This window comes from Eublepharis macularius, chromosome 8, assembly GCF_028583425.1.
Source record: "Eublepharis macularius isolate TG4126 chromosome 8, MPM_Emac_v1.0, whole genome shotgun sequence".
Lineage (NCBI taxonomy): Eukaryota > Metazoa > Chordata > Lepidosauria > Squamata > Eublepharidae > Eublepharis > Eublepharis macularius.
The window spans coordinates 26,425,586-26,448,698 of record NC_072797.1 but is presented as its reverse complement, the minus strand read 5'-3'; the positions used below and the strand labels follow the sequence as shown (position 1 = coordinate 26,448,698).

Sequence of the window (23,113 nt, the reverse complement as noted above, 5' to 3'; positions counted from 1 at the left end):
GTCTTAATCATCTGCCCCCGATACATTGGTGTAAGAGCATTAGTTCAGCTTTTTGACTAAGAGCCCAAAATATTTTCTAAATTGTTAATACCAAAAATAAACTTTTTTAAAGGAAAAAAACACAACATTGTTTCTATTGGGACCAAACAATGATTTCATGTTTAACTGTTTTCATTGAAAGTTCAGTGCGGACCAGAAATGCTTCTTTATTTGACATTTAACAGCTGGTGTGTACAAATGTTTGGTGACTATTGTGGTGGAAACGGTTGTTTATCTGCAGGAACAAACTGGGAAGTTAAAAGCGTCCTGGAAAGAAAGCATCCATTTGGTCTTGTGCATATTGTTGATCTGGTGGAAAGGTGGGGGCCTGAGGAAGGGCTGTGTTGCTCAGTGGTAAGGCACCCGCTTCAGATGGTTCCTGATTTGGTATCTCCACTTAAAAGGACTACGTACATAGTAGGTGATCTGAGAGACCTCTGAGACACTGGAGAGCTGCTTCAGCAAGACAGCTTCATGTTGGTTTTGTTTTATAATCCTTCATATAGTCTGGAACAATATTATTCACTTTCCACTCTTAAATTCTGCTATGATGACACTAAAGCACACACACTCCTAACGTTACACTTGTCAGTGCAGAAGTCAGACCACTGCTTAAAAAGATGTCCTACTTACAGCGCAATCCTAGACAAAGTCATTGCGGTTGATGGAAAGCAATACTTTTATAACCTAATAACTCCAATGAGAATTAGTTCACCAATCTTGCAGCAAGCCTACAGATATTATTTCAAAATGTCTTTTGAACTTCAGGCAGTCTTGAAGATCAGTCCCTGTGACTCCAGGGGAGTAGCCATATCAGCCTATTGCAGAAAAAATAATGAGCAGCCTTGTGGCACTTCAAAGACTAGCAGATTTTCATTCTAGCATAAACTCTGGTGGACTATGGTTCCTTTCAGCAGGTATGTGTAGCGAATGATTCCGCAGTCCCTATGCAAAAGAATACACATACATAAATCTGACATTAACAATGGTACTATTTGAAATATTCCAGTCTCGCAGGGACACTGTTGTTGATCTAGAAGTTACCATTCCCCCACGAAAGAATTTCAGAGGGAAATTCTAGCTTGACCTTGCTGAATTAGAATTCAGGAAGTTCAATACTATCTCCTATAGACTTAAGGGCTTGGGATTCCTTAGTTCAAATCCCCCACTGTCACGAAGTTCTTTGGGTGACCTTGGGCCAATCTCACACACACACCTGTATTACATGTTTGTTGTGAGGATAAAATGGAGGGGAGAATGACATAAGTAGCCCTAAGCTCCTTGGAGGAAGGGCATGATGAATACGTACTCAACAAAGTTTCCACTCCTTACCATGTTCCTCTGCAATCCCCAACTGCCATACGGAGCAAAAGCTTTGCTACTTTTCTTTGATTACAAAGGATATGGATGCATGGAAACTTCAGCAAACGGTCTCATTCCCAGCTGAGTAAGAAAAGCAACCAGTGCAAAGAAACAGGGCAGGGGGCTTCCCTCCACCTCAAAGCAGCACAAAAGCGGAAACAGGGCAGTGTACAGGCCTCTGTCTTTGTATGTTTGGTTTAAGAGGCACACTGCTCAAAGTGAGGTGCCAACTTTCAGAAACTGGCACGAGAGGTTTCCACAAACCGCAGGAGCACATCTCTGCTGTAGCAGTGGTTGGTCATTGGGCTGCAAATCTGCTGGTTGGAATCTCACTTCTGCCATGAGCTCAGTAGGTGGCCTTAGGGAAGCCACTCCTCTCAGCTCCAACTCGACCGCATTGTGGGAACACTGACTATGTTCACCACTCTGAGCGGGCGCTAATCGGTTAAAAAGAGTGGTTTATAAACAGTTATCATCCCCGTCCCAGCACTGGTTGGTGAGGCTTTTGGTTAACCCAGGAAGTAGAGTATTTGGCCCCATCAGAGCCCTCAGTTCCAGTTTCTAGTTGAATGCCACCATATGCCAAAGAATATAAGGAGGGAGCTACTCTAACCTCCAACATCTATGATGTCCTGTCCTATTTCTTTGCATTGCATGTCCCACGTATTCTATTGGAAACCAGCAAAGTTGTCTTTGAGTCCGTAACTCCTTCGGGCCCTTTCCATGGCTCATAACTTGTAATGGTGGTTACAGTACACCAGAGAAAAAAAGTTATCACCCAATATGGGAGTCAGCAACTACATGAGGAATACATCAGAGTCAAACCAGTCTCCCTCCACTTGTCACTCAATGGTTTACACTTGGAGCACATCAAGTTGCCTTATACTGAATCAGATCATTAGACTAGCAAGGTTACTCGGAGTGGTGGCAGATGTCCAGCCCAGAGGTCTTGCACATAAATCTACTCGAGCCTTTTAATAGGAAATACCAGGACTGAACCAGAGACCTGAACGCAAAGCCTATGCTCTACCACTGAGCCATGGTTCCTTCCAGAGAGACTTTCCCTGTGGTTCTTCTAGGAACTGCAAACTGCAATTCCCGTCACATCCCAAGAAAGTTCAAGTCATATTTCCTTATGTCAATCTAATATTTCAGGGTTTCTTTATATAACTGTAGGTAAAAAGGTAAAGGTAGTCCCCTGTGCAAGCACCAAGTCATTATTGACCCATGTGGGGATGTCGCATCACGACATTTTCTTGGCAGACTTTTTACAGGGTGGTTTGCCATTTCCTTCCCCAGTCATCTACACTTTACCCCCAGGAAACTGGTAAGCTGCAGTACTGCAGCCCAAGCTCTGCTCACGAACCTGAGTTCGATCCCAGCAGAAGCCAGGTTCAGGTAGTTGGCTCAAGGTTGACTCAGTCTTCCATCCTTCTGAGGTCGGGGTAAAGTGTAGATGACGGGAAGGCAATGGCAAACCACCCCGTAAAAAGTCTGCCAAGAAAACGTCGTGGTGCGACGTCCCCCCATGGGTCAGTAATGACTTGGTGCTTGCACAGGGGACTACCTTTACCTGTAGGTGAAAACTTAAGACCCCAGAATGCACCTAAAACAACTTCCTTATATCATGTTTTATGCTGATGTTTTATGCTGATGTTTTTGAAGTGGTTTGGTTTATGGGCTGTTGTGAAGAACTGCTGCCTCTTGCACTGATTTTTTATGCACCGATTTTTCATGTTTTAATGTATTTAAATGTGCTTCAGCGTTTAACGTATTTTACTGTGATTTTATTGATTGATGTTACCTGCTCTGAGCTTGCTTACGGGGAGAGCGGGTTATAAATTTAATAAAACAAACAAACAAATAAGATGTGCTCTGGCTTAAGGGGGTTTATGCTGTATTTGGTTGAGATTTTAAGGCACCTCAATAAAACAAACTAGCATGCCCCTCTTCTGAAATGAAAAAAAAAATGTAATGTGTGAAAATGTCAAGCATATATTACGTGTTCAGTAGGAAATCCGTTTGCTTGTTTAGCAGCACAGTATGAGCAGTTCTAAGCACCTGATAAAGCAAACACCACTGCATTAATTGATAACGTGTGGTTGGTACTGTTTTATTGTTCAATAATACTGATTAAAATATTTACACTTTTATGAATCCACAGTTTAAAACCACTCATACCTATGGCTTTTAAGTCAATTCCCCCCCACCCCATCTTTTAGACACAAAGTATTTCGGGAAAATTTAAAAATGTTTAAATAAAACAGTAGCCTGATGCATTGTGCAGACACATTGTATTTTTTTTTAATTCATTTCTTTTAAATATAAAAATGTACCTTTCCCCCCATAAAAAATAAAAATCTGGCGCCAGTGCAACCTTTCAGCCAACTGATACCTTGCAAAAGATACAGCTGAATTATTCCTATTATGAATGGCCCTTCTCCCCCACCCCCACAGAAAACCCTGCCAGTGATGAGAATCCACTTCCTCTCCCTCATCTACATTTATTTTAATGTAAAAAAACCCTGTCAGCTGAGAATCGCAAGCAAGATTACAAAGCACGGTACAGCAATATCTACATTGTCTTTGTAAATACCTTCAGAGCTTTGTGGAAGTTTAATTTACTTGGTTGTGAAAAGGCACAAAGATTTTGTTTTGTCTTGTTTTGCTTTTTTAAGCCCCAAACCTTAGCGTTCTCCAATTTCCAGGCTTCCAAGATAGCGACTACATTTAAGAACACAAATAAAGCCAAAGATTGCAGCTACTGCAAAATATTAATGGAGGAAAGAAAAAAAAATAGTTGCAATTTTTAACCAGGTTGTTCAACTGTCTTTAGCTAATCTGTACAAACGCTGAAACCTCACAACGTTAACTTTAAACGTGTTCTGAAAGAAGGAATAGAACTTGCTTCAAAAGACCTAATGGTACAGTCTAACAAAACTCTACAATTAAACTTCACACAAAGCTGTCTGCGTCTAGAACAGACTTTATTCCATGGTATTTCTTTTAATGAATGAAAGAGGATCTTTAAAAAAAAAATGAAACTATAAGAAGGACTATTTAACCAAGTATCTTAACTTTGGTCCACCTGTCTAGTTCCTGAAGGGCATCAATGCAGGAGAGCCATTCCCATTGTTGGTGCAAAAGTCAAAAAAGAAAATTAACAAAAAAATAATCATTTGGTATGACATATTTCAAATCACAAGTAACACACACAGTGTTGTCCTAAGTTTCCACTTTGTCCTCTGGTACATCCACTATTGGCTGAGTTTTTAAATCATCTGATTCTTCATGATCAGCTGCTGGTGCTGCAATCTCATCCACCTGCACAGGTGTGCCTGCCTCTAGTCCTCCTTGAGCCACATGTTCTGACTCTACCTGCCCAAGATCCGTTTCCTCTATGAGCTGTGCCTGAACCTCCTCCATTTGCAACTGATTTACATGTTCGACGTCCAGCTCCTCCATATGCACTTCCGTCCCTTGCTCAGTCTGAATGTGCTCCACTTCCAAGTAACTGATTTCTACCTGTTCTTGCAGCTCTGCTATTTGTTCCTCTTTTATTTGATTGTTCTGTATCAAATCCGGGTGCACCTGCTCAACCGTCACTTGTGCTGGATCCACCTGAACCTGAATTAATGGCAAAACATGGACTTGTTCCACCTGCTCAATGATAGTCATTGAGGCCACGGGATCACTGTCCACGGGAAGGATGTCCTCAGTCACTATCCGTTCTGAAATGTGGTGGATTTCCTGCAGGTGCCTCCTCAGCTCGCTGCCTTGCATGAACCAGACATCGCATATGGTGCAGTGGTTGGGCTTGTCGCCCGTGTGTATTACCAAGTGATCTTTAAATTGGTCCCAGCTATTAAAGACACTGTTGCAGACCTGAAAGAATAACACATGCGGAATTTAGTTAGGTTTTCATTTCCTGAAAGTTGGGCTTTCATTTCCTGACCGTTAATTTCAGACCTGTGTATTTGATTAAAATCATGTCACCAAAAACATAAAATCCTATCAAAATTTTCAAGGCATTGTTTTTTTTGCACACTAGTTAAAAAGTGACAGATAAAAACAGGTTCACTATTATACAAAAATTAAAGACCATATCCTCTCTCATTTTGGATGAGCCCCTGAGCACGTAACTTACGACAACTGACTACACAAACCTGCACATATTTTTCTGTGTAGCTATGTAACTTGTATCCTGATCACTGTAGACCTCCTCTGAGGATAGTTACTGGAGGAGAACTGGAGGATCTTCAAGAAGATTTTGGCATGACCTCTGCTGGAATAATCTGGCACAACAGTGGTCTGCATAGACATATTGCCTCCCACAAAGCATCTGTTGTAAACCACACTGGAAAAGATTGTTGGGGTATATGAAAGGTATCTCCAGGGAGCCTCCTCATCTCTTCCTTTTCCTCCGAAATATCTCTTTTGAAAGGAAAATGACTTGGATCTCACTTAGAATTTCCCTGTGTGTGTGCGTGTGTGCGCGCGGGCGCGGGGGGGTTAATCCACCTCAGCTATTCCGGGCGGGGGGGGGGGGAAGTCCCCTGTCTCTCAGGAACAGTATTTCAGGAGGCATGTCAGCTTGCCACTGGACAGGGGAATCCATGAAAATCTGCCCCACCCTGCACCTGTAGAATTTCTAGAGGCAGGATCCAAGCCATTGTTTAGAAGCTGCAGTGGGAAATGAGGGCTTAAGCTGTACCCAAGATAAGCAAGGACTTTAACCTGTTTGCAATCTTTCCCTCTACCAGACAGACAGGCAAATATATCAGTATTGCAGTGTTTTGAAACAGAAGCATTTAAATTATATTCGATAAAAGTGACAGTAGTCCATTTGAAGTTGTGAGAAATCAAGTAAAGGATGCTGGATTTTACATCTGGGGACAGGGTGATGGGGAAGAAAAAGCCTTCAAAAAGCAATTCTTCTGAAATACCTAAAGCAAACAAGCAAATAAAACATGGGCCCTTTGACTACGCAGCATGGGAAATAAAATGTCCGGAACAGAAAGTGAACAATACCAGGGGAGAATATTGCTAACAATTGACGGTCTAACAATGTACATGTCTCATATCAAGATGGTTAAGCAAACCAAGAAGAATTTTGAAAGACTGGAATGACACAGTAATATTTTACTTAGTGCCTGCATAGTTATGTCGACAGCATCTTCAGTACGATCTCCAAAGAACCATTCCTGCAGGGAGTGGGGGCAGGGGAGGCACCTAGAGAAAAGCTTTTATATGATGGAGTTACTACAGCACGTTGCTGTGGCAACTCTTTCCCTGGGCATTTGGCAGCCATCTTACGTGAGCAGACAGCCCCCTTAGACGTCACCTCTCCGCTCCCAGCACTGTTAAAACAAGGCCACTTTTCTTTCAATCAGACCAGCATACAGCCACAACGGGGAAAGCGCAGTTTGGAATAAAGCAAAAGCTGAAAACTACTTGACTTTTATGCAGAATACCAACATGTCCCCCGTGCCAGTGGGAACTGCCATCTTCTCCTCCCTTCTTGTCACATCCTCAGCGCTTCCAAATTCCAGCGAAAGGCCTCCTCAGACCCTCTCTTCCAAGCAAGAGGCGCCAGACCCACCCGGAGCCAGTGGCTTGATTACATACCTGGCATTCATAAAGCTTTTTCCGCCCCTTTTTAGCACCAGCACCGGATTGGCACGCTGTCAAGTGACATTTGAGCGTGCTGTTCCTAGCAAAACGTTCGTGGCAGTTTGGACACTCGAATGGCTTTTCACCTAGCAAAGGAAATAACAGAAAATGGAAATCATTTCCTCCAATTTTGGCTTGACAAACCTGAAGCATTCTTATTTCTGAACTTCAATTAAACGGATGTTGCAGAACTACAAGAATCCAAGAATTTGAACTCTAAGGGCTGCCACGTAAGGTCAGACCAGTGGTTTATCTGGCCCTGCAGTATGCCTTGCAGCAGTGCTGCGGAAAGTTCTGCATGGCAATATCCCCACCCTTTAATTCATGACTGAAAGTAAAAGGTCCACTGTTGATGACTGCATTTATCTGATCTGTTTAGCAGCCAAATCTCACGCATGTTTACACTGAAATACCAGAATTAAGTCCCACTATGTTCAATGGAGCTTACTTTCAGGTTAGACCGCACAGGATTCCAACCGCGGTGTGGAACTACACTTACTGTGGCAAAAACGTTTTCTCAGACCTTTACAGGGCTTTAAAAGGAGTTTAGACTGATGCATGCAGAACAGGTCCATCAACGGCTACTTGCTGTGGGGTGACCAAAGAGAACCTCCACATTTAGAGGCAGCAAACCTTTGAAAACCCCTGCTAAAGGCAACATAAAGGGAAGATCTTGGGCTCTATGCCTTATTTGCTGACCCTCCAGGGCAGCTGCTTGGCCACTGTGTGAAACAGAATGCCGGACTAGGTGGACCACTGGCCTAATCCAGAAGGGCTCTTATGTCATTAAACCCACATTTGCCAAGGTAGCAAGAGGGAGGTGTACCTAAACTCTTTTGCCAACCCCCCCCCCCCCGAGCTGTTTCCTTATCATCCAGCCTTACTTGCCCTTTTCAAGCTTGGATGTAGAGGGGAAAAAACTAACCTCACCAGGAGCAGAAAAGATACCGCTGCTGGGGGCATTGGCAGAAAGAAAGGGTCTGTTTTCTCTGCCGATTCTCCCCTGCAAGTGTCATGCCCCATATCTGCCTTATGAAGAAAACACAGGATGTAACATGTATACTTTCTGCCCTTAAAACAATACATTGCTGATGCCTTGCTTTAATTCTTCCTCGTAGGTGCTTGCTGCCAGTTGCCACCACTGGGTGACCCTGACATGCTGAATTTTGATATGTAGTATTCCCCTCCCACACACTATTGCTTCTGTATGACTTGTAACCTCAGTATCCACACACACTCCTCAAAAAAAACCCCACGGAGTCACCTTTAACTGTGGGGGGACTTCCATTCATCCTCTGCCTATATCCTAAATCCTCCAGCACTGCTGAAACAGCTCTCAAACAAGCACTTCGTGCATTTTTTAGAAAGGAAAAGGAATAGGCCACCACCACGCCTAACCGAAATGCAAAAGCACCAATACATTAAAAAACGTGTGGGTTTTTCTTACGAGCTACACATTCATGTGTTGATGGGAATGAATGCCAGGATGCTTGAGAAGAGTGGCTTCTGGTTGATCCTGCAGGAAGGCGCTTATGTCCTTGTTTCACCATTTTCAACGGTGAAGCCACTTAACCTTCCCACCTCACAGGATAACCTTCCATAAGTGGTATGATCATCCCTTAAGACTTGTGGCCCATAGCTACTTCTACAATTTTTCCAGAGCACAGCAATCATGTTGATACATCAAAGCAGCCATAAAATCTGTCATGCTCATGCAACCTCAGAATTTCATTTCTGAGACAGGTCCCAGACAAACCAGTACTTCCCTAACATACTCATTTCATTTGGAAAATATATATGCCACCTCTCCGGAGACCCGCTCAAGGTGGCTTATAGCTTAAACAAAATCATTAAAACATAGCCATTAAAAACAAAACAAAGGCAACGCCATTAAAAACAACCTAAAGCCACAACTTCTTTGATGGATATTTGGACTGACCGTAGGCAATCAGCTACACTATTTTTTAAGAAAACTGGTGTACACTACAGCTCTTCCCATCATTCAGATAAAATGATTGAAATACCGGCTGAGTCTTTGTGAAGTTGCATGTGGATCTTGCATTTGGCAAGGCACTAAGTGGGGGCGCAGACAGTCCAGGCCTGAATCAAATATTGCACACACTGCAGATATGCAAAACACCCCAAAGGTAATCAGCACTGGGACAAAACCTGCTCCAAGAGTCCAGAAGCACCCTCCCTTAAGGGTGAGCAACTGCCACAGTGCTAGCTTCAGTTTATTAAAATGAGCGTGTGCCTGTTGAAATGGTACCATCTAAAAATCCACTTAAACAGCCCAGTCCAGTTGATGTCAATGATGGCTTTCATGCAAGATCTTAAACCGCACTCACACAACTTGTAATCCACCAAGATGAATACAACCTATCCGTCAGGTGTTGTGTGTGGCCAAGCAAGTGATTGACAGCTAGGCATGCAACAAAAACCAAGAGGTTTATCAAGCTAGTGGGAGATTGCCACACAATCCCTGCCTTAAGTAGCTTCTGGATTACTTTCTGAATATACAGGTTTCTGTCAGTACTAAGAAGATGAACATTTCCACCACTCTTCTCTCTGAGAGGGTTTTAGGGCTCTAGCAAAATAGTACCAAAAAGTCAGTGGGAAAGGAAACAGTGCCAGGAGGAAAGAGAGCCAGTCCATAACCAAATTGGCAGGGGGAAAAAACTGCAGTTACCTGTGTGTTTCCGAAGATGTTCCTTAAAATGGCCAAAATGGTCAAATTGTTTATCACAGTACTGGCAGACGTGTATTTTTTTGCCCGGCCTCTGCTTCTTGTTGGCACCACCTTCATCAATGTGGTAACAGGTAAGGTGCTGCTTCAATGCACTCTCCCGGAGGTACCTTTTGTTGCATAGGTCACACTTGTAGCTCTCTGTGGAGTGCGTTTTCATGTGCTCCTTAAAGTGGTAGAACAACTTAAATGAACGGTTGCACTTTTCACAGTGGAACAGGTTGTTGACGTGTGACAGCTGGAGTTCCATGATTTCGATGCCTTCCACCTGTTTGCCCATCGGGTCAGACACACTGTCACATTCCTCCTGGATCTGACTTTTCCTCTCCCCGTGGCGGAACTTGCTGGTGATATCTGCCAGAAGGGCTAATGCTGACTCATCGGAAGTGCCTGTGGTCTGTATGTATTTGATAGATTGTTCGGCAGATGCAACCTCCTCTAGTGCTTCTATGTTATTTTCTTCCACGTCGATGGCCCCTTCTGCTATCTCCACCTCGATTTCAACAGGCTCCGATTCCGCACACGGCAGTGTCTCTGTAATAACGTTAGAGGTCTCCGCTATCTTCCTCTTTTTAGCTTTATTTACATCTTGTGCTTGATTTAATTCATGCGGCAATGAGTTTTCCTTGTTCCTAGAAAGTTGTGTATGATATGATAAAAAAAAGGACCAGTTTAAGAATGTCTTCAGATTGCGGACTGAATCCAGCTAGCTTTTCGGTTGGTAAAAAAGAGAAGAGTACTGCCAAAACTCTTATGCTGGGCATGATGGGACCTGCCTGAGTAAAAGCCACGTGGGACAGGGACTGTGGTAAGGAGGAAAACTGGGTAAGACTGAGCAAAAAACGCTGGCTGGGTCCAATCCCACGTGTTCATAGCAGCGTGGTTAAATCTAACTCTACTTAGAGACAAAACAATTAACAACTGGAGATGGGGGCAAGAATTTATGGTCTAAAAGGGAGAGTTTGGTGAAAAGGACTACAGGACCTGCAGCCCAGTCCTGATTTCTTATTCACAGAAACTAGAATTGTTTGGGAGTATATCCGCAGACAGGGACTCGTCTAACTATCTGCAGACTCAAATGGGAATTTCCTATTCTACAAGCAGGGCTTTCCCACTTCCCATTCCTGTTGCAGTTCACTGAGTTCCATGAAATTTTCTTACTTGGGAGGAGTGTCAACAGACCCTCAGGAATGGCATTACGGGCAAAGTGGGGGGGTCTGCAGTGTGGAGGGGGATTGGCTGAAGTCACAGCCCCATCTTCTGAAAACGTATGCATCACTCTGTCTTCAGAACTATATGGTTGGATGCAAGCCAATTTATATGTAGCAGCTCGAAGTCTATAAAATGTGGAGTTCCCACTAACAACTCAATTCTAGATAGATTGACTTGGAACCCAGCTTCAGTGACAAAAATTTTGGACTCTAGTCTGAGGTAGCAGGTCTACTCAGAAATAAGTCCCATTCATTCAACTGGGCTTATATTCAAGGACGGCAACTGAAATCATCAGCTTTTGCCCACTGGCCTCACCCCCCACCCTTCTCTCTCCTTCAGTGCAGATCGTATTTGTAGAAAAATGGCAGAAGGGCATCCCAAATGCCCGTGCTGGAAAGGCCCCAAATAAATCTCATTTTGCGAGATTGTTTCTCAAGCAATAAGCTAAAATGATCCCTTACCTCTGTATTCATGCCTGCACTGGCTTTCCATCATTGTCTGCATCAACCTCAATTTTGCTAATCCTACTATTTAAGGTTCTCTACCTCTGATCATCTTCCTGCTCTTATTCATCTGGCTCTCTTTCCATGCCTGAGCATTTCCCCATCTTTCCTCTTTCTTCTCTGCAGTTTCCCTCTGCCTGTCTTCATCGAACAGGCTACTTTCTTCCTCTTGAAATTACCTCTTCTGAAATTTCTTCAACTAGTTAGTCTTAGCCTAGCTATTCCTTTACCAATTCCAGATGTTTCAGTCAGTTAAATATGTCCTTGCTTAGACTGCAAGTCCTCTATTCAGAGCCCAAGTCTTCCTGCATTGTGTAAAAGAGTAAATTATAGCTGTGGTTGTCTTTCGCTTCACCACAAAGCGCCCACATGCCAGAACTTCAATTCATCATATTAAAACTTTTACAGACTTAGGCCTGACTACATTAACTGGAACCATCTACCCACAGAAATCCCAAGATAAGCTGTCTACTCTGCAACAGGGCTTGAATGCTTTTGATGTCTTCAAAGGCTCTTCTGCCTCTTTCACACATTATGCTTTGTTTATGTAGGAGTATTATATCTAAGATGTTTTAAGGGTTCACCTAGAAGTTAAAGTGATCAGACTTACATTTAAAGAACATATGCATCCAACAGACAGACTCAGTGGTAAGCAAACACTGACTTGAACTTATTTTCACAGTAAACTCCTGCTCTGCCACTATGCAGTATATGAAGACATGCTTAGACTAGCTATCTGACAAAGAGAGTTTTGACTCTCGCTCATACCCTGGAAATCTAGTTGGCCTGTAAGGTGCTACTGGACCCAAATCTTGCTCTTCTAGTACAGACCAACATGGCTACCCACCTGAAATTAGACTAGGACATTGTTATCTTGCTGAAACAATTTAAATAGTTAAGTTGGTATGTAATTATACCAGTCTGCTAAACAAATAAGAGGAGCCACATAATTTGGAGTGAAGCAGGAGGAACTTCTTCCAGCCTAAATTTGGAAACATGTCATTTTCTTCATAACAGTGAGAAATCAGCTCACATTCTAGGAGAGAACCATTTGAAAGGGCCTTCACATATTGTCACTGATGATGCCTTACTAGGAAATGGCACTCCAAGAACCCCCCTCGCTTACCTGATTTCGAGTGCTTTAATGGCTTCTAACATCTGGAGATACTCAGCTGCCTTCCAGACATCATTCGCTTCTTCTTCCCCTTGGACCATCAGCTTGGCGGTGTAGGTGAACTCAATTAAGTGGCGAAATGCCATGTTACTTACACCTGTTTGAAAGCAAAAGCCCACATGAAAACTCCAAGTCGTAGAAGCTGCCTCTTGCATTTTCACAGATAACCAGAATATTTTGCCGGCAAATATTTAGATATTTGTTTCATAAATATTTCCTTGCTGGATAGGGTTCGGGATCCATTACATCCACGCTGAAGGCACACAACATTTTCTCTCCAGTCCACCTGGATGAAGTGAAGCAGTGGAAGTCCTAGGCTGGTCGATGCAGCTCTGGACCAGATGGGAGTCAATAAACTGAAGCTCAGTCCAAATACAAATGAGGAGTTGTTGTGGATGCTGACCAGGGAACTGAGACAAAACCAAAGGCAAATCTCCACTGCAGTGAACAGCATCTTTTCCAGCTTTGGCTGGTTTTCTATATGTGGCACTTCTTCAAGAAGCAGGATCGGGCCTAATAATCCATGCACTAATCACCACCAGATTAGGTTACTGCAACATGTTACTGCAATGAAGAAGGACTGCAAAATGGTTTGGAAGCTGCATATGGGTCAGAAGATGGGCGGGATCAGTTAATGTTAGGACATTATTCCAATTTTAAAAGATCTTTATTAGTTAGCAGTTTCTTTTCAGAGCCAGTTCAAAATGCTGGTTCTGACCTATACCTTATATGATCCAAGACCAGGGTACTTAAAGGACCACCTCCTCCCATACTGTCTTGCCTGAACAATGGATTGATCCTCAGTTTATCATGCATTTTTTCCACCAGGGAAGTCTAGGTGGCACAGGCAGAATTCCAAGGAGGTATCACACCTGGGGACCAACCAGACCTAGACCTGCTTTCAGCAAGGCTGCTATATCATATGCATACAAGCTATTCTTGTATATAGTTTATTAACTCTTATCTGGCCTTTTACCAGTTTCAGACAACTGTTCAGCACTTCCACTTCTGGTTCAGATGAGAAGGTGTTGCATGTTATTAGCTTACTGACAGTACCTCACTTCCGTTTTTCAAACAACCTAGTCTACTGGATTCATGTGGATGTTAAACAGCACCGAAAACAAAACAGAACACAACAATACAAGTATCACTGAGCCAAACAATAGCTCCTTGAAGAAACTACCTTCCAAGTAGGAATAAAACAGAACCACGGAAGCAGGGTATCAGTTTAGATAAAGCAAGAGGACTGACCACCCCTAGATTATTTTTCCAGGCACTAATGCACTTTCACTTCCAAACTCATGTCAGAAACGGGGTCAATAATTCTCTATCTCCGGCTCCCTCAAGGCTCCAGCTCATTGGAATGATACTACCATCACCTCCACTCCAATGGAACCTCTGAAACATACTGGTGCCACTTTCCTTATGGATTTCAGCTTATCACAGATCTCCAGATCAATCATAATGAACACCACTGTCAGCAGCAATTAATTTTAGTGCCCTTGCTATCTGTTAATTTGCAAACAGATGCTAAGGTTCACCTCAATGCCTAGGCCTGAGCCACCCCACCCCACCCCTCCTCCTCCTTAGGACAAAGGACCTCCTGCTCCAGTCCACCAGCCCTCCATGCTGCCCTCCCCTCACTGGGGCATGAGACCTCCTGGAGCCTGGGGGACCCCGCATGCTCGTTCTTCATCCTCACTCCTTACCCTCTCTTTTAGGCTCAACCACTCCTCCACTCTACTTCTGCATTCTCTCCTTGCTCCACTTGCCTTCCCTTTGTTCTGTATTCTCCTTCACAGGAGCCACTCCCCAGCCCAGCCAGCCCCATCCTCCAGTCCCACACCGCCTCTGCCTCTTCCGAGTGGATTCGGTGGGATGCCACTGCACGTATTTTGCTCTCTAGCCAGGCTGAGCATGCTGAGACACAGTTCAAGCCAAAGCATGAAAGCTTCAACAGATCCCTGGGCTTGATGCTGACAACCCGCTGTGGAAATTAAAACCTGGTAGTTCTCTACTGTAGCTGTAGAAAGGATCCAGCCACACGGGAGCAGGCAGAGGATAAATAAGAGCCTTCCTGTAAGAAGGCAGATCAATGCTGGACCTTGCTGTATCAGTCACATCAATCAATTACCTTCTATCTCTACTAGAGGCTCCTGAGTGAAGTCTTGAAAGAATTTGTAGAAAAACTGGCTACAGGCAGCAAGAACAGCTTTATGAGCTTTAAAATGATGACCTGGAAAGGAACAAAAAAAAGAATGGGATATAAGCCCCTGTCTGTTCATTACAATTAGAAGAAAATTTCAATGTACATCTTTTTTCAATGTACCGTGTGCCTGTTGTTCACTATAAAAAAAAACTAAGAAGATATAGCAGATATGACGGGTTGTCAGGCAATCCACAGAAGTTAGGGAGATGAATTGTGGTCAGTTTACGTTTTATTTCCAGTTAGTAAAGGAACTGTTTGGCAAACCCCAGTATTTTTAGATCCATTTAGAACAACAACTATTCTATGCTTTGAATTACAACCCCCCAAATTTCACACTGGGAAGCCTTCAACCACAGTTAAATATGAATCCGACAGAACATATTGGACCTCTCCCAAATTGGGACAAGTTTCTCAAACCTGCAGAAGCTGTTTTTGAAAATATTAGTGAAATCTTACAAGAGTCATGAAGGGTGCAATCCCACTGAACACAGCTCTGCAAGAAAGATTTCCAGTTCATCAAGGCTGGGCTACACTTCTCCTGCAAGGGTATCAGGCCCTAGGGGAACAGCTCACATTTGTTCAGCAATAACTGAAAGGCACTATGGGATGACCCTGCCAAGGTGGACAACTCATTCTGAATAACTATCTACAATACAATGACAAAGAATCTTGCAGCTCCATATTCACACACATATCGATGTAAAAGCTTCTGTGACTTGGAGTACACGTCGTCAGGTGCTTGCAAGGTTCTGGATCATGAAGGCCTGGGCCACAATAAGTGTATATGGGTTGGAACCCAGTTTACCATTCCACTGGCGTTAACACCAGATATGCTTGAGAAACGAGTGGCAGCCAAGGGGATGGCTATTCCTACTAGTTCTCCCGCCCCATACACACTGAAAATCCCCACTTTGCCCCCCTCCCACACTGCTGCTGAGGGTCTCCTGGAAGCAGAATTTCAGGCAGCTTAAAGAGCTGCAATAGGAGTGGAGAGCAGGAAAGTCAGCTGGGACCAGCCCCAAGTTGTTACAGAGCCACAATTTTCTTTGTTGTTTTGGTTGCAACAGATGATCACAGCTAGCCCTATGTAATTTATCGTGGATGATAAACTTCAGCCAAAGAGGAGTATTCTCTCCCAACAGCTTCCAAGATGACAATCCAAAAGCACACCTTGCCAGGTAAGAATCTGTGTTCATGGAGGCTTTGATGGAAAAAGGAGGAGGGGACCATTTGGGCACCCAAAATGGCTACGCTAGGAACCACAAGACCTGCATGAACAAAAGCCACACGGGTTGCAGTATGGAGGAGAACTGGGGGCTGAGCAAAAATGCTGGCTGGATCCAACTCCATCTCTCCACAACATGTGGTTGCCAGGAGCCACCGTCTCTCCAGCTCACTATCTGAGAGTCACCCAGCATCTTCCACTTTCTCTAGTGATTTTTGTGACAGGATAAACCCCTATACAAAGGCAGAGGCTGAGAGGCAATAACATAATTATGCCAACTTCCTCCGAAATTAGAACAAAAATGTTTTTATGAGATGTGGGCACAATCCAGTGTCAGCAATGTGTTTTTAAGTCTCTGTTATTTCAGTCCTAGAGATTCAAACACAAGCAGAACTCTGAAATCAACAGGACTTAACAGTACTTCACTCTGGCTGGATAATGTCCCCTTGCTTTAGATGGTGGGCAGTACTAAGAATAAGAATGTGAAGAATAAGTTCAGATTGTAAATCATCTTCCACCTTTCGTTAATAGAACAATATCTGACAGGCACATAGACAAAAAAGAATCTCCAATTTCAGAGTACAGTGTTTCAAGCATACAAGTATGAAGGCAATGGCAAACCACCCCGTAAAAAGTCTGCCAAGAAAACGTCGTGGTGCGACGTCCCCCCATGGGTCAGCAATGACTCGGTGCTTGCACCTTTTTATCCACCCATAACTCTTTATGGTCCTGAGGTACCTTCCAACCCAACTTTAAAAATTTTATTATTCATTTTCATGTATGCAAGGGATTTATAAAATATGGATCAGAATTTGGTTTAGTGTAACAGAGCGAGAGTTGGACTGTTAGACAAGGAGCAAAATTGGCCACTATAGGCATCGTTCAGCTTGGCGCGATCTAGTGGCAGCAACATAGTTGTGGGCTTGCCAGTTGCTTCTTCCTCTCCTGTTAGTTTGGTCTGAGACAAAAGGTGGCTCCAAACTTGGCCTACTCCTGGCAAGGTTAAGGGCCAATCCACCCCAACACTGTAAGGTCTCCTTTTCACTTTAACACAGTGCTGCCGTTAATCATTGCACAAGCTGAATAGCAGCAACGGCTACCAATTGCTTGTTTAGATCATATAGCACTGTGAATTAGCTGTTTCTCCAGAAGTGGCGCTTTCCTGTTGCTTCGATTTTAACTCTGAAACACAGCTTATCAAAGCCTGGAATTTATGGAAGCCAGCGTATTCTTAAAAGTTCAATTTCCCTTGGAGAGCAATGGTTTTACTAAACAATCAATTCCACTTGTGGTAAGTGGTGGATGCTATTATGTAGTTGATATTCTAAGGAAGAAAAAAAATACATTGATTTCTAAAGGTATTTTCATGGTTTCAATCACCGTTTAAAGCCAAACTATTGAGACTTCGTCAACAAAGGTTTCATTGGTACTTAAGAGCATGGAATGATTCTGAGAAATGGCTATCAATAACTATCCCATGAACCTCAAGGGAGGAAAAATAGTCGAGTTCTTAAGCTTTGTTATTTTCCTCTGTACAAGATAACAGAGAGAACAGATCAATTCTATCTAATGGGTCAGTGAAGAACACGACATTTCAGCTGTGCTGCAGACATGATATACTCTGTATAAGGAGGATTATCCACAATTTAGATCTTTTTTTCAAAGTGTTAATGGTATGCATCACAAAACAAGGAGGGAGTTTTTTTTTAAATCTCCGACAATATTTGTGACCGGTTTCTGAAGCCAGATCACATTTTATTTGAAAGGGAGTCCTATTGAGTTTAATGGGAATTGACTTGAGTCAGAGAGAATAACTGGTCAAAGGGCTGCAATCACTCAAATTACATGAGTCACAAACTCCTTAGTTCTTTTAGCTGTGATGATGTCACACAGGATTAAATCCATGAGTTTTTGGCTTAATTCTTTCATACATCAAGCAATAAACTGTATGTGAGTATTACTATTTGCCTTACTACATACCATCGACAATCAGAGTGATGTCTGTGAATTGATCCTGCTCTCGCTGTTCATTCAGTCTGTCCAAAATTACTTTATAATGTTCTGGAAATTCCTGAATGCATTCCATCGTCTCTTCAGCTTCCATGGCTAATGGAGTTATCTAGGAAAAGTCACCCTGGAATGAAACCTCCAGAATCCACAACCATGCAACAATTTATAAACATGAGTGAGTTAGCATATTTTTTTAATGTAATGTCTGAATTTTGAATGATCAGTTTCCTCCCCCAAATTAAACAAAGTTCTGTCCATGCTAGAAATGGGTACCAGTAACAATAGCACTCATGAATGGGTAACAATAGCACTCATGAATAAAATTAAGAGACCACATTAAGAGACCACATAAATGTTACATCTGCCATATTTGAAGGAAGCTGGTTTTCTCATTCAGACACCATGTGAAATGTGAAATGCAGGACCCAAATGTGGCTCAAAGGTCATTCAAGAGAATGCATATGACATGGTATGCATATGACAGTGGGGGGGGGGGGAGGGAAAGCAACCCCAGGTGCATTAGGATCAAAGAATCCCAGAATAAAATAATACCAGCAGTTGGGGCAAGGGAAGCAAGAACAGCAACCTCAATAGGGACTGGGTGGGGAGAACCGATGGCAGATGGAATGGAAGAGAAATGGGGATCCACAAATTTTGGCTTACCTCAGTGGTAGGGGGGAGGATTGTAATTGCTTTGGATGCTACAGCTCCAGAGTGGGACAGGTCTTGACTGATGTCATTTTATGCTTCAGAGGTGCTTCTAGCACCTGTCCTCCTGCCCTAATCCCCAACAAATTTAGGGAAGAGGGCAGACTCAACATTGGAGAGGCTCAGAGCAAGGTCTGGAAATCCCAACCCTTCTCCAGTTGGAAGGAGGGAGGAATAAAAGGAAGAGCAGGCCAGTATGTGAAATGCACCCACCAATAGCAAGCTCAGTCACAGACCTGATCTTAACCCTAAAATCTTAAAATGGGAAGATTTTAGGGTTAAGAATTGGAGGCATTTCAGTTCCCTGAAGTGCACATCATCACTTTCCAGATTCTTTGACACACAACAGAGAGGCCCCAGGTCTTTGTCTCCTTTCTCCATTTGGAATAACTGGTCATGAGGGAATGTTAAAGGAAATTCACCTGTTATGTACCTGGAACTTGGGCAAGCAAACATGTTTCTTGCCTGTGCTACAAAAACATGGGTATGGCAGCATTGAGAAGGAGGGCAAACCATGCATTTGGCCACAGTAGTCTAGAAAGCCTGCCTGAGCTAGCACGAAGACATCCTCCCAAAAGAGGCTGACCGGAAGTAAGTGGTTCCAGCCTCCTCAACATCCCCACCGGGCACAGCAACACGACTCCATGCTGCTAGGGAATGCATGTAAATATTACAGCCATCGGGGCAAGACCATTCATTCAGATTTGCAGTCAATCAGCCTCATTTTTTTAGAGCCAGCATCAGATGTTAGGAGCCACCCCGTCATAATATTTTCAGACTCAGCCGCAAAAGTGCTCTGGCCATCAGGTCCCATGTACAATATCATAACATCTGATCCTGGATTTAAACAATCCAGAGTATCTATGCTTTCTAGCTTCAGCGTTAATATAGAGTAAAACATGCACTCTGCACACATATATATGTCCCAAAAGCTCCAGACTACTTGGGGTTTAAAGTAGCAATCTTATGCACTATTACCAGGAAGTAAGCCTAACTGGACTTGTTTTAAAGTAAACATGCTTTGGTCCAAAACCTCCTGCATCCCAGAAAGAGTATCTCCATCGGAACACTATCCTGGCTCCATCCTTTGGCCTTAGAAAGATCAGCTGCAGGGTCAGGGATCATCTTAGCTTCCAGTGAAGTTCCCTCTACTCTAATGCAAGTTTGTCAGAGACTGCAGATGGGACAGCACAGCAACTTGGGCCTCTGCCACCAACTAGAGCTCCAGTAACTGCAAAGCATTTTTTGTAAACACATTTAGTTTGTTTGTAAGCCATCTTGAAGATCATTTGATTGAAAAGTGTATATGTACTAAACAGGAACAAATTACTGCTAAAATTCAAGAGGAGTAGCTATATCTATTGGGGCAATATCAAACTGGAGTCCAGTTGCACCTTTAAAACAGTACCAAATAGTGCCACCCTACAAATATTTTCCTGGTAACAATTCCCACTAAATAAACCTGTTTTTGAGTCGACCTGCTTAGGATTACTTTCCAAATGTATTCAAGAGAACCTCATGCACACCTGACAAAATGAGCTCCAAAGCAGGAAAACTTATGCTGCAATAAATTTTATTAGCTTTTCAGATGCCACTGGATTTCAGCAGAATTTTGCTCCTCTTTCTTATTTTTGTACTTCCAGTCTTTCGGGTAGTGATTCTAATTTTTGTGATCCTAGTCCTACTGCATTGCTTAGCTTATTGGATGTCTCATGTGAGTTGGTTGTATTGTTTTACATTGTACCCTTGAGTCCCAGACAGAAAAGCCAACTATAAATAAAAATAAACAAATAATAAGCGTGAAGGGGTCAGGAACCTAGTTTCCCTCACCCCCATCCCACGTGCTTGGGCTAAGACTCTCAGAACTATTTCCCCCTACTGATCCAGGCAGCTCTTGACCCCATTGGGAGGACGCCTATCAATCATTTTAGCCCCAGCCAATCGCAACACAGAGGGGAAATGTGGGGCCCAATAAGCGCTCCAAGCGAGAGAAGCGGAAGGCCTAATCGCTGAGGGGCTCCGAGCAGCGAAAGGGACTCCTAAAGAGGGAAAGGGCCAGAGCGCGGAGCAACCCGTACGGACCGGCGCGGGCGGAAAGACGCCACGAAGCCGGCGCATGGACCACCGCGGCTCCAGCGGCGGCCCCGTCTCCAGAGCCGTTATTACGTCATCAAATCGCGCATTAAATCGATGCCTTTTCGACACCCGCCTCGGTCGGAGGGGCGCGCCGACCCCGAGAGAATCGGGCACCTCAGTCAAAGACTCACCTCGCCAGGCCTGCCGTCCGCCTCGGCCGCCGCTATCGCCGCCCGCCCGCCTAGCTCTCCGAAAAACCAGGCAGGCGCCGGCCGACAACGCTACTCGCATTCCCGTCCTGCACCGCGCGCCGGAAACAGCGGACTTGTTGGCCTCCTTTACCTGACGAGGCGCTCTCGGGAAACTGGCGGGCTCCCGGTGCATGCCGGGAGGAGTGAGGGCGCCGCGAGCTGTGTCCGCTGTGCCCGCCTTCTGTGTTGCTCAAAGCATGCTGGGAATTGTAGTCATTTGTGGTCGGCCTCGGCCCGGGAGAAGTTTACCAATCGGTGAAGCCAATGCAAATTTCGATGGTGGTTGTGGATTTTCCAGGCTGCATAGCTGTGGTCTTGGCTTTGTAGTTCCTGACGTTTCGCCAGCAGCTGTGGCTGGCATCTTCAGAGGTGTAGCACCAAAAGACAGAGATCTCCCATTGTTCTCTGGCCGTGAAAGCCTTCGACAATACATCGAACACCTCAATGCAAATTTCATTCAGGGATGGCTGTGGAGCCACGTTAATGCGGGAGTTGCCAACTTCCAGGTGGTGGCTGGAGATCTCCCGGAGGAGAGGGTCTCACTGGAAGAAATGGCTGCTTTCGAGGATGGGCTCTATGGCAGTATATACCTTGCTGCTCTCCCAACACTTGCCCTTTCCAGGCATCTCTCTTAGAATATCCAGGAATTTCCGGACCTGTAGCATAGTGGTTAAATGGCTGGTCTGCAAATATGCTGGGTGGACTTCCATGTGTTCAGCAGGTTGCCGCTTCATCTCCCCAGCTGTACTGTGGAGATAATAACAACACTGACTGTTCACAACTCTGAGTTGGGCACTAATCTGTCTAGAAGAGCAGTATATGTGCCCTGCTGTTGTTATTGTAATTATCATCATCATCATATCACATGCTGCAAGGAAGCAGAAAAGTAGAGAATAAAGGCAATAGCTGTCCATGCGTGCCTTGTGCTATTGCATATTCAAAATGCAGTTTATTGTAGACAGTGCCATCTTGGTCCATTGGGTAATTTTTTTAAAAAGTAAAGTACGTTCAGTATTCCAGTAGGGTGTTTATTTACTTTTATTGATTGATTGATTTACTTTGTACCTTGTCATTTCCCGCCCCCATGTGGGGTCCAACGCCGCCTGCATCGTTCTCTATTCTGTCCTCACAGTCCTGTGAGGTAGATTAGGCTAAGAGTGAGCCATGATCACCCAGCAAGCTTCCATGGAAGAATGGGGATTTGAACCTGAGCCTCCCTAATAAAACTTCAATGGTATTCAAAGAGGTTGAAGTTAATAGGCTTAGAAGGGCATGACTGTGTTTAGGATTGCACTGTAAGACAAATAGCAGCAGCTAAGCAGTGGTCAGCAATCTCCTTAGGAAAAAGCAGTTGTTTGCTACACAAGGCTTTTCATGCATTAACCCCATACTGTGCTAATTCAGGCTCATTTGTCACTTCTACTCAATGGCTGCAATCCTAAAGGTACTTTCCTGGGAATAAGCCCTATTGAATAATAGCAAGAGACTCTTAATTAGATGTCAGCATGAGATTTCAAATTAGACATGCTTGGAATTGCTGCCAATATCTCTAAAAGCGTGGCATGCCAAGTCCGAAGACAAGAAGGAACTTGAACATAACTCGTCCTGGTAAGGAAAGTTCATTCCAAGAAGAGCATTTTACACAGCTTAAATTTCAGTTTGGAAGTGATTCCTGGACAATATAAAATAGCCTTCTAATTTGCGTTTTTGCATATATAGTAAAGTGGATAGATGATATAGGCTGCTACTTGTTTCTCCATTCAGTTTTAGAGGATCTAATGCAGAGGGGTCTCTTACAGCTTCTTGGAAGGACACATCAGTCGGTCTGTTAGGTGAACAGATCATTTCTACTTGAACAAGTAGGACCAGGCAGTAGGTAATGAAAAAGACCTCAGCTTGAAACCCTGCAAAGCCATTGCCAGTCA

The 23,113-nt window shown here is 43.8% G+C and overlaps 1 protein-coding gene across 1 annotated transcript; it reads right to left on the bottom strand.

Annotated features, from left to right (window-relative positions):
- Positions 1 to 3,517: 3,517 nt before the first annotated feature.
- Positions 3,518 to 21,361, bottom strand: ZNF131 (zinc finger protein 131). Its single transcript, XM_054986924.1, has 7 exons — positions 21,129 to 21,361; positions 18,124 to 18,262; positions 14,844 to 14,945; positions 12,662 to 12,806; positions 9,764 to 10,452; positions 7,030 to 7,160; positions 3,518 to 5,286 (listed from the first exon to the last, which is right to left on the bottom strand). The coding sequence occupies exons 2-7, from the start codon at positions 18,245 to 18,247 to the stop codon at positions 4,627 to 4,629; spliced, it is 1,851 nt and encodes a 616-aa protein (XP_054842899.1). The 5' UTR covers positions 18,248 to 18,262; positions 21,129 to 21,361; the 3' UTR covers positions 3,518 to 4,626.
- Positions 21,362 to 23,113: the final 1,752 nt, after the last annotated feature.